Raw genomic sequence first — 16,266 nt, forward strand, 5'->3', positions numbered from 1 at the left:
GTCTGTGTTTTTTTTTTTTTAATGTGGGGGAGATGTCAGTGAAAAGGAACAGGCGCAACAAACCTAAAATAGATTTGGTTTGTTTTACTGCTCTGAGCTGCTACCTTGCAGCCTCAGATTCAACTCACCAAGCTTTTACTTTATGGCTGCTGGAGTAAGCATGACAGAGAGGATTATGTTGCAAACAAACTGGTGTTGAGGGAATCCTACTCCTGAACAATCTTGGTAGCTTTGGGAAGCAGCATAAGCTGATCAAACTCTTGCATGTGGTGCTCTGTAAAAATGGAATACTTTGTTTTAATCCACAAGCTCTTTAGCCTGCAAAGCATTATGATAGATGCAGCAATATTTATTCTGTATTTCACACATTAGTAATCGTGAGATTAACTCATTATGTCTAGTACTCTACTATTATTTCAGAAATATATAAAAATAGAAAGACTGACTTGACAATTATAATATTGTACTATTTCAGAATCAGAAAGGGAGAGATTGACTTGATAATTCTAGTGTTATTCTTCTAGTACTACAATTGTCCAAGTCAATAGCATTTGATTAGTAATGTGTGAAATGCAGAATAAGTACTGCTACATCTATTATAATGCTTTGCAGATGAAGGAGTCTGGATTAAAGCAAGGTGATATTTATATGGAATATAATGAAGTTCCTGCTTTAGAGACTAATACTAGACTCCAGATATCAACTCTAAGCCATGGAAGTTGCCAAATTTATATTAAAAATAATTTTCACTATTGATAAGTGCTGTATACATAGATAATTCCACATCAGAGCATGAACATGGGGATTATATGCACACAAATTATTCCAACATTGCAAAAATTACACTATTTCATCCAGAATCTGTCAAATTTAATTTAAGCAATACACTAGTAGGAGTTTTAGCTTTCAAACCTGTGTACCACTGGAAATATTTCCACTAACTCAGTGAATCTTAATTTCATGTATACATGCTTAAGGTTACACTGTTGGTAATTTTTTTACTTCCCTTTTCAGGAAAAAATATTATTAGTATTATTGTTTTATAATATTTTAAATAATTATATTTCTATAATTTTTATATATTGTTTTATAATATTTATAATATTTACTTGCACTCTCCCATGAAGATATTTGAATGATAACAGCTACATTTCAACTAAGGCTAGGAGAGAAATTTGTTCACATTTTATGGCAAATCTATTTATTTCCATGTCTTATGTCACATCATTTTTAACATATTTGATAATCACATTAATCTAAGTGTATATTGACCTAAAACTGACTTTTTGAAAAAACTTGCCTTTTTTCCTTCTGGTTATGTTTGCAAAAGCAAGACCATTATATCTTTGTGTTAGATGGCTTCAGAGAATACAGATAGTGGGCTACTCATTACACAAATCTTCTAATCCACAGAGGAAATATAAACCTGACTGTTTGAGAATGGATATGTAGCCTGAGCTTTGCAAAGATACTGGGAAAAAGATTTAAAAGCACCATTTATATGTTTAAATTACCTTTGCTCAAAGTTGATTAGTTGATTCTGATAAAGAATCCAGTGTATAAAGAATCCAATAATCTTTGTATTTTCCAGTTTTTGGAAGTTAGGTATCTATATATTTTTGCTCAGAATCTGTCAGAATTTTGACATACTTTTTGAACCACACCAATGTCAACAAAAGATTAATTGTTATAGTCCAATTAGATCAAATTATATCAAAGAGATGAACAAAATAATAACATGCAAACAAGGAAATGCACAAAATAAAAAGATAATATTTCCAGGGTCTTCTCCATGATAACGTGGTAGGGCTACATAGGGAAGCTTTTGAGAAATTAGTATGCTTAATATGCATACTAATTTATATGCAAAATAAATATTTTGGCATCTGTCAACTTTCAAAGGTAAAGTCTTCCCTCCCCAGTTACTTGAAATAAATCTGCACAAAAATAGACTAAAATGGATGGCCAGAGCTTGGAAATAAATTAGTTTTTAACTAACACTGTACTAACCCATTTTCTGCCTCCCCCAATGAGACATACTGAATATATTTGCTGATTAACTGCACTAACTATTTCTTTGGAGCAACATGTGAGAGATTCTGCCTCATTATTCATTGCTCAAGTGGTCTCAGGAGGAATAGAGCTGGAGAGTACTAGGGTTGTGAGAAACTGGAGCTAGCAGAGATGGAGACTGGAAGTTCTTGCTCCTGCATGCAAAACAGTACAGCACAACCCTTGTATCTGCAGTGGATATGTTTCCAGACTTCATGTGGATACAAGAAACCATAGATAATAGTGAGCCCTGTAAAACTTAATGGAACAAAAAATAGAAGTACTGTACCTAGAAGAGGGTCTAGTTCATATGGGAGCACCCTAATAATCGAATAAATAAAACTGGGATAAGTAAAACTACATATACCAATTTTATGGATACAGGAATCATACTGTATATGATACTTATCTTTGTAGATCAAGCTTCAAGATATTATTTCCCTGGCAATTAGTTATCACAGGCCATCAATGTGCCTCTAGTTATGAAAGAAAGTTTGATCACACTCAGTATCTAAAAAATGAAAAGCCATTACTGGGTTGAAACGAGCAATTTTTATTAGTTAAACTAGCCATCCCCTGCCACGCGTTGCTGTGGCCCAGTCTGGTGATCTGGAAAATAAAGTAATTAGAAATTGTTGGTGTCTAATATATGTAATTTCTTTATGCTTGTGGGTCAACAGTATTTCTTGTTGTTTCTTTGTCAGTGTTGATGTTGAGAGTGTCTGGTTTGCCTACTCGTATAATTTGCAACGTATAATTGTCCTTCTTTAGGGGTCCCTTTCAAATCTATGATACTATAACTCTCTGTGTGTGAATCATATATAACTATCTATATCTATGGCTGGATGGCTCTTTGTCAGGAGGGCTTTGATTACGTTTTCTTGTCCTGGTGAAGAGAGTTGGGCTGGGTGGCCTTAAGTATTTTCTGTTGGTCATGTGGGTTCTATGTGGGAGGTTTGCCCCAATTCTGTCATTGGTGGGGTTCAGAATGCTCTTTGATTGTAGGTGAACTATAAATCCCAGTAACTACAACTCCCAAATGTCCGGGTCTATTTCCCCCTAACTCCATCTGTGTTGATATTTGGGTATATGGAATATTTGTGCCAAATTTGGTCCAGATCCATCACTGTTTGAGTCCACAATGCTCTCTGGGTGGAAGTGAACTACAACTCCCAAATTCAAGGTCAATGCCAACCAAACCCTTCCGGTGTTTTCTGTTGGTCATGGGAGGCCTGTGTGCCAAGTGTGGTTCAATTCCATTGTCGGTGGAGCTTAGAATGCTCTTTGATTGTAGGCGAACTATAAATCCAAGCAACTACAATCTTTTTTTTTTTTTGAGTGAAGGACATACATTGGGTTGTTAGGTGTCTTGCGTGCAAATTTGGTGTCAATTCCCCCAGTGGTTTTTGAGTTCTGTTAATCCCACAAACGAACATTACATTTTTATTTATATAGATGGCACTGCAAATATAAACTTCTTATGGAAATGAATGCAAACACAAATCACAATCTCAGTATGGTTAGTGAGAAGTCATTAAATAGCACATATGTGATGTGCTGCTAGAAAAAACTGAGTGTCACTATCTCCATTTCACTTTCTTTATAACAAGTCAGCAGTTCACATATTCCTAAATTTCATGTTGTGATTACAATAGTGTCTTCACATTAAAGTGTGATGTAACAAGACAATGATAATGCAAAGAGGAAAGAATATCTCGCCATAAAGGAGTATACTCTTCTTGTGGATGTTTAATAGTATTCCATTCACTCTTCTAAGTGGGCTCGGCTAGGGGAACTTCTAAGTACACCTTTTAGATGATTGGATGGGAGAAATTATTTGCCCTCTCCCTGAGTGTTTATATCTTGAGTCTGGTAGAGTAGTTTTACATTTTCTTTTGAAAGTATAATGTGATCAACCCTATATCTTTCAATATAGATACACAGATTTTGCTTTATACACAAAATTTTGACAATCTTACAAGTGCTCTCTTATAAAAATTGTGTAATACAAAGGACAGAACAACTACATATTATGTTTTAATTCTTCTGCCTGAAATGTCAGTGAACGCCTCTCTTTGAAATCATCAGTTCTGTATCATTTTGAATAAAATAAATGGCATGGAGTTGAATTCTGGTAATGCTTGGATTTTGGTATAGCACTGCAAAATGTCAGTGACTTTAGCAATAAAAGTGATAAAAATTTCACTATAGCTCTGGCATATATAATTTATAGTCCCTGATTGCACTGTCGCTTAAATGATTGTCTTGTCATCTTTAATGGTTGCATTCTGATTATAATGATGGAAAAGCAAAACAGGCTGAACTAAACTATTTCTCCTTCTCATTTTAACATTAACACAACAGAAAGTTCTGACTGCATGCATTAAGAGAGAAAAATACTGGACACTGTGAATAACACAAAACTTCAGTAAAAGCCTTATCATGATCCCTTTATAGGGAATCACTTTTGATGAATTCTTTTTCATCAGATGCTAAAGTTTTGCTCAAACAAGATTAATGGAGTAGGTCATGAAACCATCAAATGCCTTAGCACATATTCCAGCAATTTTTGTCCTATTTTTTTCTACCATATTGCAGCTAGGGAAAAATATATTTATTGGAACCATCATAAATCTACTTACAAGGATATTGCAGTTGCAAGTTTTAAGAAATATGCAGACCTGCATCTGAAAGAGTAATCATCATTTGATTTCTGAGAAACCAAAATGTAGTAAAGTTCAAATCTGCCTAAGAGACACCTTTTTCGGGTTTATAAAGCTTGACCTACCAATATTTTCTAGCTACTTCAGGCCACGGTAATTTCCCAGAAATTATATGCTCAAAGGCACTGAAAAATTGAGTTGGCAGGTTCACTTGTGCTTTATCATTACCTTGTAAAGAGTCAGCATTAAGGTTCATTCTGAATAGTTCTAGTTTGATTAACTAGATTAGACAGACAAGAAGGAAGAGGAAGAAAGTGAAAACGTGCTCTCAACTTCTAGAGGCTTCCTGCTGGTGCAGCAACTTGCCAGGGTATAGAAAGTCTATAATAATGTATCCTCCTATTTCCAATTATTTCTGTCTCTCAAGCACTGCATTCTGATTTAAGTGGTAGACAGATTTTTCAGAAACAACATGATCTTATCCAGCAGTTTTTTTTAAAGCCCCTACAATGGAAAGTGTTAGGGATGTCTGATGACTTCATTCATTTGCAAAATTACAACATGAACTAACATAATACATACCTTCTTAGATCAGTTTCCAAATCAGAAATCAGAACTGACATATTTTGTATCTTCCCTCCCTCCAAAAAATCTCAAAATGATTTTTTAAATGCATTAGATTTTTTTTAAAAAAAATCACAAATTAATCTTGAACAGAAATATATTTAGACATGTACTTAATGGTTGCATTTCTATCAATAAAACACAAATCAATGTGGGAACAGGATGGGATGACTTTATGGCTGCAGGAAAGTAACACAAATGGGTACAAACAAATTTATCCATCCCTAGCCAATGTTGAGAAAGTGCCAACTAAATATATAATAGTTATAAATTGCTCAACATTTTTGTAACATCTCAAATTCAAAGTGAGTGAAGATATAAAATATTTTTATGATATCAGAACACCTAAAAAACAAACTACCCAAAAGTAAACATGTATAAAGCATTTTAATGTTATAGCACTTGAAAATGCACTTCTCAGTTTATATGCTTGCTCTAGAATTTTAAATGGTAGTTAACTAATGGGATAGATGGCAAACTGCATTGACATTAAACAACAAATCATGACCTTATGACAAAACTGAAAGCACAGTGATTTTACCTTTTCAAAATAGCTGTTCCTTCAGCTATAGACTTTATGCAGAGGAGACCATGTCTAGTCCATTCTTTAAAGAACAGGAAAGTAAAGCCCACTGCACATTCAACAGCAATTCAAGCCAATAAGGACGACCAATCTTTACAAGGGAAAACCACCAACCACTCCTCCTCTCCTTACCTTTTCTTTATATATATATTTTTATTAGGATTTTTTTTTCATACAGTAAAAGCTGGGGAACAATCAAGTGTATAGGAAAGTAGGAAGTGGTAAGCGGGGGGGGGGGGAGAAGAAGTAAAAGGGAGAGAAAGAGGGGGTGAGGAAGGGGGGACGCAGGGTGAGAGGGATGAATCTTACTGGGAGGGTAACCATGAGGGGCTGACTCTAATACTCATATTCTCATGAACTTGGTAATCTTTCTCTTCTTCTCTTTTATGCTCTCTCTTCTTCCGTGAATTCAAATTTCTTTTTCTTTTCTCTTGGTTTTATTTCATTTAACTCAAACTATTTAAACTTCTGCTCCTTCAAGTATTCTCTTAACAGTGACCAGTCGGTCTTGTGAGTATTCAACTGGTCTTGAAGTAGGAATGTTAAGTAATCCATATCCATATAGTCTCTTGATTTGCTAAACCAATTTTCAATTAGTGGAGTCTCCTTTAGATGCCACTTCTGAGCTAGGATAGATCTTGCTGCGGTTGTTAGATAAAAGTAAATTATATCATTGTTTTTATTAAACTCTGCTTTTGTTAAATTCAATAAGTAATATTCGGGTTTGAGATCAAATTTAGTTTTCAAAATTTTCTGGGAGTGTCCATGTATTTTTTTCCAAAATTTTTGGATTTCCTTGCATGACCACCAGGCATGATAGTAGGTTCCTGTGTCCTCGCCGCATTTCCAGCATTTGTTATTTTGATTTTTATAGAATCTCGCTAATTTTTCCGGGGTTAGGTGCCATCTGACAAACATTTTGTACCAGTTTTCGTTCACATTTAGTGATCTCGAATATTTTAATTTTGTTTTCCAGACATGCTCCCAATCCTCCAAGAGGATTGTGTGCCGATGTCCCTTGCCCATTTAATCATATTTTCTTTAATTAATTCAGTTTCCAAATTCCACTTGAGAAGTTTTTGATATATTAACTTCATTAATTTTTTCCCTTTGCCATCATTATATCCCAGCTCGACTCTTGTGTTGTAAAGTCCTCTTTTTTATCGTCCTTATAAAAATCCATTATTTGTCTAAACTGAAACCAGGAGATGTTATGACCCTCCTGTCTTAACTCCTCGAGGGTTTTTTAAAGTTAAAGTGTTAGGCTGCTTTTTGAAGAGTATCTTCTTACCTTTTCTTAATGTAATACCACCCACTAACACCTAACAATGCAGGATTATCCAGTCACCCAAAATAAGATGAGTAGTACTTTTTACATGATTTTTTCTAATTATCTTCCAGTTGATTCCTGATAGTAATAAGACATTTAAACGTATTCAGCTGAAGAATCACTCCTTGCACTGATTGTGCAAAAGTGCAAATGTTACCTAGAAAAACAAGGTATGGGGCAGGGCTTGCAAAAGAAGCTTGTGCCTTCTTTCTCTGCTATTTCTGTGCTATATGAAATTATAACTGGTAAGTGTTCTATGTAACTAACACTGGTCACTGGCACTGGACTACTGGCAGCTATGGCTATTATCACTGCATAGAGATACAGCTACAGCAGGAGCAAGGTGAGGGCATTGCCCCTCCAAAATAAGAATGTTGTCCGCCAAATCAAATTTTGCTATCATGCCCAAATTTCTAACATTGCAATAACTGAAAACTTCAATTGAGCAATTAGAAAGATAGTTTAAGCATCCAAGAAAAAGGGCAGGCCAAGGAAATGCAAACACAATATACATAAAACTTCTCGGTCTGAACCATTTTAGAGTCTCATTCACTGCAGTGCTTGCTGTCTACATAATAATTATCACCTTTCGGTCATTCTCATAAAAGGCAACAGTTCACAAGTTAAGCATCAACCTGACACAAACATGCGCAGGAAAAGGTAAATCAGAACTACACATTATCCCCTCCTATAGCAATCATGAGTGGAGCTGTGGTCGTGCAGCAGGTTAAACTGCTGAGCTGAGAACTTGCTGACCAGAACGTTGGCTGTTCGAATCCATGGGATGGGGTGAGCTCCTGCTGTTAGCCCCAGTTTCTGTCAACCTAGCATTTCAAAAACATGCAAATATGAGTAGATCAATAGGTACCACTTTGGTGGAAAGGTAATGACGCTCCATGCAGTCATGCCAGTCACATGACCTAGGAGGCAATGCCAGCTCTTTGACTTAGAAATGGAGATGAGCACCACCCTCCAGAGTTGGACTTGATTAGACTTAATTTCAAGGGGAAAACTTTGCCTTTATAGTAATTATGAAATGCTTACATTTTCCTCCATTTCCCTTAGTTAAGATTTTCCCTTGTTTTCTATGGGGAAGATATACTGTTGAACTGCATCACTCCTAGGCAACCTGGCTAAGAGCAAATGAGTATAGACCCTTCTGCACAATTCTTAGAAAGCCATGTGCTGCCTATCCCTTGCTTGTGTATACTCTCCTTCCTTCCTTTCCTCCTGTGAGGGACCTAAGGTGGATTTCACTTTTTAATCTTGCCACTACGGGAGTTTAAACATTTAATTGTAAATAAATGCACTTACATGCATTTGTTACTTTAACAACACACGCACAAAATTAAATAAACAAAAACTTTAATACGCTGGACAGTAGAACATAGCATATTTCTTCAAAAAGATAATTGCTTCTCCTTTGCAAGGCCAAGGCCACAATTGTGGATTTAGAGCTATAAAAATGTCCATGGAATAAACAAATACTTGGGCATTCACAAGAAGAGGGGGGAAAACAGGAGACTTCTCTCTTTGTTTCAAAATGATTTAGCAAGAGTAAATGGTGACTAGAGAGGGAAACACAGAAATAAATTAAGGTCAAACAATACATAAGTAAGACAAATACATAGACCTGCACCAAGGACACTAAATGATGGGCGTTTTTTGCAACACTAAAAAAATGAAAGAAAGAATATTTAATAGCAATGTAATATATTTACAGGCAAAGAAACAGGGGTTTATTTACATTCTTTACTGTGCAAATCATTTGCAGTATTTCCAGGTAAAGAACACAACTATACTCTTCATAAAGAAATATACCGGTATTTAAAAGCATACTGTTACATGAGCATACACAAGAAACCACAAAGATAATGTTATCCACCTATAGTGCCATAACAAGACTCTGCTGTGAATTTGGACTCTATTTTCATTATTATATATGAGCAAACAAAAGCTGACTCCCCAGTTGTCATAGTTGTTTAAATGGCCTGTCCAATAAAAGTTTAATCTCCAAGTAAAATTAAAATAATTGCATTGCAATCTAAATGTGAGATAATTCAATCATGAAAAAGCAATAAAGTAAGACAAAATCTTAGAACTGTATTGATATTAAGCTTTCTATCACTTATATCACCAAACAGACTATATAGACAGGAGCACCTCCATAGCAAGACCACAGACTATATTATTTTCACATAAATACTCTTCCGCCAGAATATAATTAATAGCCATTAGTGCAAAATCTGGTGGCCAGATTATTGAACAAGGGGACATCTACACAGGCACTTTATTCGGAAGATGGGCAAATCAGCTCCATGGTGGCTTCATGATAGATACAGCTGATTCTGAGCTAACGTGTTAACAAAATTCAGGAGTTGCTCTGAAGTTTTCCCAAGAATCCATAGCAAATTGAAACAGAAATTTACATATTCCCTGATCTCAGACAGACCATGAACATAGGATGGATTTTATCACCCTTCTTCTGTTCTCATCATAGCAGCGGCTACTGATGGCAATTGAATTAACAGTTGAACAGACTGCCTCAAAGGATGGCGATATCTCCTTCTTTGGGAATTTGTAGCAAGATTGGATGGTCATATCTCAGAAGTGCTTTAGTTGTTTGTTCTTGGATGGCACAATTTGGACTAAATGGTATTTGCAGTCCCTTCTAACCTTAACATTCTATAATCACTCGCAATCATGGAACCCAAACTACAAGAGAGGAGATTCCATCTGAACATGAGGAAGAACTTCCTGACTGTGAGAGCCATTTAGCAGTGGAACTCTCTGCCCCGGAGTGTGGTGGAGGCTCCTTCTTTGGAAGCTTTTAAACAGAGGCTGGATGGCCATCTGTCAGGGGTGATTTGAATGCAACATTTCTGCTTCTTGGCAGGGGGTTGGACTGGATGGCCCATGAGGTCTCTTCCAACTCTTTGATTCTATGATTCTATGAACCCTTCTATGACCAGCTTCAGTTTCCATTGAAAAAGTTTAGAAGGAAGGCTGGAACACATTGCCACTCTAAACCAATGGTATTCACCAAACTTTTAAAAACTGTCAAGTAACTGGATGGCTTATCAAATTAAGGGCAGTAAAGTCCATTGAGCAAAGCAGGGAAAAAATCCAAGTTAAGCCCCTTAATGTGCTTCAGTGAGCACCAAATCTAAACCACATTGCATAACAAAATTGGCTCCACAGAATGTGAAGTGGTTTATAGGCACCCACACACAAGTGCTTTGTATGATTCAGAATGCAGGGGCAGCAGACCTCCAAAACACATCCCAAAGACATAGCTGGACATCAATAAGGCTAACTGACCTCCTGGAACTGATTACTTCCACTGCTAATGGTCACTTTTCCCTCTCTCCCCCATCCCATATGCCTTCAGAGCACTAGTCTACATCTCAACCAGTAATTGGGGGGGGGGGGCACCTGTATTCTCCAGTGGCTGTGAAATAATAGATACTGCAGATTCCGAAACTGGGTTTGGGCGCTTTCCATGGTTCATGCAAACACCTTCATGGCATCAAATCTGTTGCAGACATATCATTCTAATCATCTACACAGTGAAATAGGTTTCTCCCAAATTAGTTCCAACCCAAGCTAAGAGGTCACTGTAGATAAGCCCTTTGCCTTTTTTCAATTATTGTAAAACAGTTAAGTGGATTGCATTTTGCTAGAATCTGTAGGTTTATTTTTAATAGCAAGTTGCTTTCAAAACACACAGTGGTCTGGTATACATCTTGATAAAATGTTAGCCAGGAACATAATCGCTGTTCTTGATCTTCTGCAATGTGGAGGATATTGTGGTAATGTACTACAGTTAAACCCACAGCTTGTGCTTCTAGACTGCACAGAAGTGGATGAATATTCCCTTGGTCAGTCATTACATATTCCTAGGATTGCTATTTTTCTAATGCATTGGTTTGTTCACAGAGATTTAGCACTTTCAAGTGGTCTCACTGTGGTTTTGTTAAACATTAAGAACAGTATATATGTTGAGTGTTTCCAAGTCTTTTCCCAATAATGGTGTCACTAAAGCAAACCTATTGTGGGATTTTCTTGGTAAGATTTGGGGGGGGGGGGGGCGGCGGTGGCGAGTTGTACCTTTGCCTTCCTCTGAGACTAAAAGTCACCTAATGGTTTGCATGGCTGTTTGGGGATTTGAAAGCTGTTGCAATGATTGTGCACCTTTATGTGAACTCCATCATATAGTGTCCCAATCATAATGTTCATGACCAGTCAAATCCTGATCTTCCAGAATCGAATCCAATACTCAAACTACTATCTCACACTGGTTCTTGCCAGAGTCTTTAGAGCTACGATATAGGCAAAAGCATCAATTTCTTCCTCTTGTTGGGTGCAAATCAAATGAAGTTTAATCCTAGATAAGTGTATGTAGGTGCACACTCCTTACAGTCCTATCTCACCTGTGTCCTATGTACAAGTAAGTTCCATTCAGCTTATAAAGAATGGTAGCTTGAAAATGTGCTTTAGGGTTGAAATACAGGGCAGAGCTCTTGTTCCTACTGATTATGCAGAAGAGATCATTTCAGGACATGAAAAACAGCCGAAGTGTAATAGCAACCTCCTGTAATTTTCTATTGCTGATAAAGAAAAGGAGTTATGTTTATAAACTGGAACTGGGAAAAAACTTTTTAATCAAAATGGTGAAGCATCTGTTTTTAATAGGTTGGTGTTAATCACCATCAAGTCAACTTCAACTTATGGAAAACTGTGAATGAGGGACCTCCAGATTCAGGGCTATAGTGTCCTTGTTTGATTCTAATAATTTATAATGTAGTATTGTATTTTCCTATCGGCTTCTACCTTACCAAACATCATTGTCTCTTCTAGTGAGTTTCATATATTTTCATGTCCAAAGTACGATGGGCTCGATCATCTTAGGTTTTAGAGAGAGTTAAGTTTCGATTAGCTCTGGGACCCATTTATGGGTTGTTTTTACAGTCTACTGCACCCAAATATCATTTCTATAACACCACATTTCAAACTGGACAATTTTCTTCCTATCAGCTTTTTTCACCAACATAGCTAGAAATGATAAATATGATGGCATGGCCACTCCTAACCTTAGTATTTAGTTATATGGCTTTACACTCCAGGATCTTATCTAGTTCCTTCCTTGCTGCCCTTCCAAATTCTCACATTTCTCTGATTTCTTTACTGGAGTCTTTCTGTTTAATCAGATTTAAAAAATCTTGAAATATTTCAAAGTTTTCATTATCAACTTTAAATTTCTGTAAATAATCTGTGGTCATTGCTTTTGTTTTCTTATAATTTCTAAACCTGCCATTATGCTTTCTTCTTCCTTGATTTTCTTCAGTATTTTTACTTTAATTTAATTTGCATGCCACTTTTCTCCTGGAATGGAACCCAAGGGGCTCAGAAATGATTTTGATGAAAACCTATACATATTTCTTATAAAAAATTAAGAACATCTGAACAAAACTATTTTTAAAAAATACAAAAGCCAAAATCATAAATAAATAAAGTACACATCTCTTGGGAGTGACTGAATATTAAAAGGCTGCTTGAGCGAAAGGAAATCAGGGTAAGGGCCAGCCTCACCTCCCATGGACGGTCATTCAAAAGAATAGGAGCAGCCACTGAGAAGGCTCTTTCTTGTGTCCTCACCAAATGATCCTGTGGGGGTCACAAAATTCCTCACCTGTGTCATTTCCTCCTCCTGCCACTGCCTAGTACATTATTACATTAAAATGGATGAAAAGTTGTGTTCATTATGGAAAATAATAATAATCAAAGGGCACATCTTTCATATGTGAAAACAGAAGTCATTTTAATAGCTTCAGAAAAATGCTGGTGGATATAGTAGTAGAGCAGATGTTACACTATTATTATTAAAATCAAGATAAACTAAAATAAGGTGAAAATTGATAAAATGGTATGTGGGTATGTTATTCATTCTCGAATTCCCTGTAGCTCAAAATGACCTACCTATTATGCAGCCCACAACATTATTTATAGCAAGTGAAGGTTACTCTGTGCAGTGATAAATTGCTTTCCCCTCAGAGAAAAGAAAATAATAGTTTACAGGTTCAATACTGCAAACCTTATTAAGTAAAACCTGTCTGTACAGAGTAATAAATGCAGTATTAGTAAAGTCACTTTCTTAAATTAAGTCCCCAAATCAGAGAATAGAACAGGACTGACCTTGGATCGTGGTGGTGCTCGGATATACCATTTACAATCTACTGCTTCATTGTCAGAAGCTTTCCCTTCTTTTCCAATTTGCACAGATTCCACAATTCCTTCAGATCCTCCCATCTCAAACTCACAAACTGAGAAATGACAACAATACAACAAAATCAAAAGATCAAGCTCAAGCAAGAAGATAAAAAGTTTTAAATATGCAATATACTGCTGAGTGTTGTGGAACATTGAACATACCAACCTGGCAATGGTTTCAAAACACCAAGGTCTTTGAAGTCTGGATCTTAAAGTGAAATGGAGAAAGAGGAAAATTAGCCTTTACCCTCCAAAATAAAATCTAATTACAAACTAAAATAATGTTGGGGAACTGAGAGTATTAGTGTGCATTCCTTTTGAAGATCAAATTGACAGTCTAAGGATAATAAAATACATTCATTCTCGAATTCTCTGTTGCTCAAAATGACCTACCTATTATGCTATTTGAATTAGATGTATTTGTTTTAGGGCTTTTTTTCATTTCTAAGAAACCTTTTTAAATCAAAAAATTATTCTCATCAAAATAAAATATACCAAAACAAAGCTTCGATTAAGGTTGGTGGCTACATAAAAAGGTTAACCCAAAAAATTCTTTTAAACAATCTAAATATCTATTTGAAACAAGGTTGATGTCCTACAAATAGTGTATATAATGCATTTTTATACATGTCAAAGCTACATTACTTGCTAGAATTGCATGAACACTTGAGTATGACATGGAGTACAACCTTGCAGCAACAGAGACCCTGAACTGCATCTTGAAGAGGACAAGAGGTGCACACCTCAGTCCTTCAGCCAGTATAACAGATATGATTCCAAAGGAAGAAGGATGAAAAGATCATGAACACTCTCTAAAAATGCAAGTGAAAATCTTTGGAAGAAACAGGTGCATGAATGTAACTATGGAGTGGCAGGTAAGGGTAGTCCTTCCAAAATGAGGCATTCCACATGATTTTTTTAAAATTCCCAAATGGTTAGTATTGTAGTAACTTACAATTTCACTAGAACATTTAGAAATAGAGTTTAGGCATCCAAAACAAACAGTCACCAAGGGAATGCAAGCACAGCAAGCAAATGTTTTGAGGCGTGAAGTGTCTTCAGTGCCTCACTTTATGCAATGTTAGATTTTTGGGGACTTAACGAAAATGTTTTGGGTATCTAAATTAGGTGTCTTTGGAGTCTCTCTCTATAGCTGATAAGCCTCCTATTCTCCTATTTTCTTGAAGAAACTTTTGCTCAAAACTGGATATTTCTCAATATCTGCTGTTAATAAAAAGGACAGCATGATGTTGCTGCAAAGACTTCAGTAACAGTAATACTGAGTTAAAAGTTTTGCATCCCTGCCATTCTTTACTTTTCTTTACATAAGAAGCTAGTATCATTAGAAATAGCATCTCCCCCATATGGAATTATTTCCTGTCTCCCCTAAAGTGCAAGTTTGCAAAGGCTGAGAACTTTCAAAAAATTACTGTGCGATATTTTCCTGTTTCAGATGTTATTTGGTATTCATAGTTAACTTGTATAATTATGAGGAGTCAGCTAAGATTTAAATGTTTCATGATGTTCTGGGTGTTCTTTCCTAGATTTAATCACTCCAATGGGTTTATGCTAGCATTCCTAGATTATTTAACCAATTGGCAGAAAGAAAGAAAGAAAGAAAGAAAGAAAGAAAGAAAGAAAGAAAGACAAGCAAAGGAGAAAAACTCCGCAAAATATAAATAAATACAGATTGCACAATCTATTTTGTAGGCATAATTAATATTTCACCTTCATAAACAGCCATTCCTTTCCCCCCAAAATTGCTGACCTAGAAAGTTTGACATAAATCAGTTGGGACTCAGCCTACTAAAATTGATGTTTAATTCTTGTTAATTGGTTCAATGAGTTTATTAACTTATTAAATTGTGTTTTTACCTATTTGTATTAGGTTGCAATATCATAGCACTGGAAATAATATTTTGAAATATGCAAACAGATAATGGTTGAATAGGCAAGGATAAGAACACTAAGAACATAATATTTGATATATTCTGAAATGGTGATGGATTGTGAGATTATTCTATCTGTGTCTGCAATAATAACATATTTAAAAAAAACAGAGGCACAGAAAATGCCCACATGCCATTATACTTGTGTATGTATTGGGTAATCACCAAAATCAGAACTAAAACATATACAAACAATTACTGAATGTAAACCTTATTCACATAGTTTTACACATTTATTATTTATTCAAGTTTTAAGTGCTTAAATGTATTGTAGTTAACTATTCCAGAAGTGTTAGGATAGGGATTTGTGTTTATTGTGTCTTTGCATACTTGTCTTTTGTCTTTTACTGTTGATATGGTCAGAGGATTAATCAATAAACAAATCTATCTACAAACATAATTCTTCAGAAATGTACTGTACTTTTAAATATTCTTTACTATTTTAAATACATTTTAATTTGTTTTTTTCTCCTTTTAATACAACAACATTTTATTATGGTCCAAAGACCCTTACTGCACTTTAAACATACAGGGTATGCAGGCAACGAGATTAAAACATCCAGTTGATTGAACACACAAATGGATAAAATTTGCAAGAGTAAAAACTGCTTAAAATACATGTTGACTAAGACATTAAAAGACAAAAGACTTCGAGGTCTTATCAAGGCCCTTGACAGGGACAGCAAATTTCAGATCAGATGTGGCAACCTGGGCCAACTCTCTGGTGAGATATTCATGTCCAAAGGGGTACATCAAGGATGCATCCTTGCCCCCACCCTATACAACATATTCATA

The 16,266-nt window shown here is 35.7% G+C and overlaps 1 protein-coding gene across 4 annotated transcripts in view; it reads right to left on the reverse strand.

Annotated features, from left to right (window-relative positions):
- NETO1 (neuropilin and tolloid like 1) overlaps positions 1-16,266 on the reverse strand; it is a 125,690-nt gene that overhangs the window by 36,513 nt on the left and 72,911 nt on the right. For 2 of the 4 annotated variants that reach the window (XR_009631427.2, XM_060774987.2), the window contains exons 5-6: positions 13,689-13,730; positions 13,448-13,575 (exon numbers count right to left, since the gene is read on the reverse strand). Coding sequence is in view for 3 of the 4 variants with exons in the window: in XM_060774987.2 (XP_060630970.1) it covers positions 13,448-13,575; positions 13,689-13,730 (170 nt within the window). In the remaining variant the exon portion in view is untranslated. Of the gene's footprint in view, positions 1-128; positions 275-13,447; positions 13,576-13,684; positions 13,731-16,266 lie in introns of those variants that run through there. The other 2 variants (XM_060774988.2, XM_060774989.2) reach the window with 2 other exon arrangements.

The sequence above is a fragment of the Anolis sagrei genome, chromosome 4 (genome assembly GCF_037176765.1).
Source record: "Anolis sagrei isolate rAnoSag1 chromosome 4, rAnoSag1.mat, whole genome shotgun sequence".
Taxonomy (NCBI): domain Eukaryota; kingdom Metazoa; phylum Chordata; class Lepidosauria; order Squamata; family Dactyloidae; genus Anolis; species Anolis sagrei.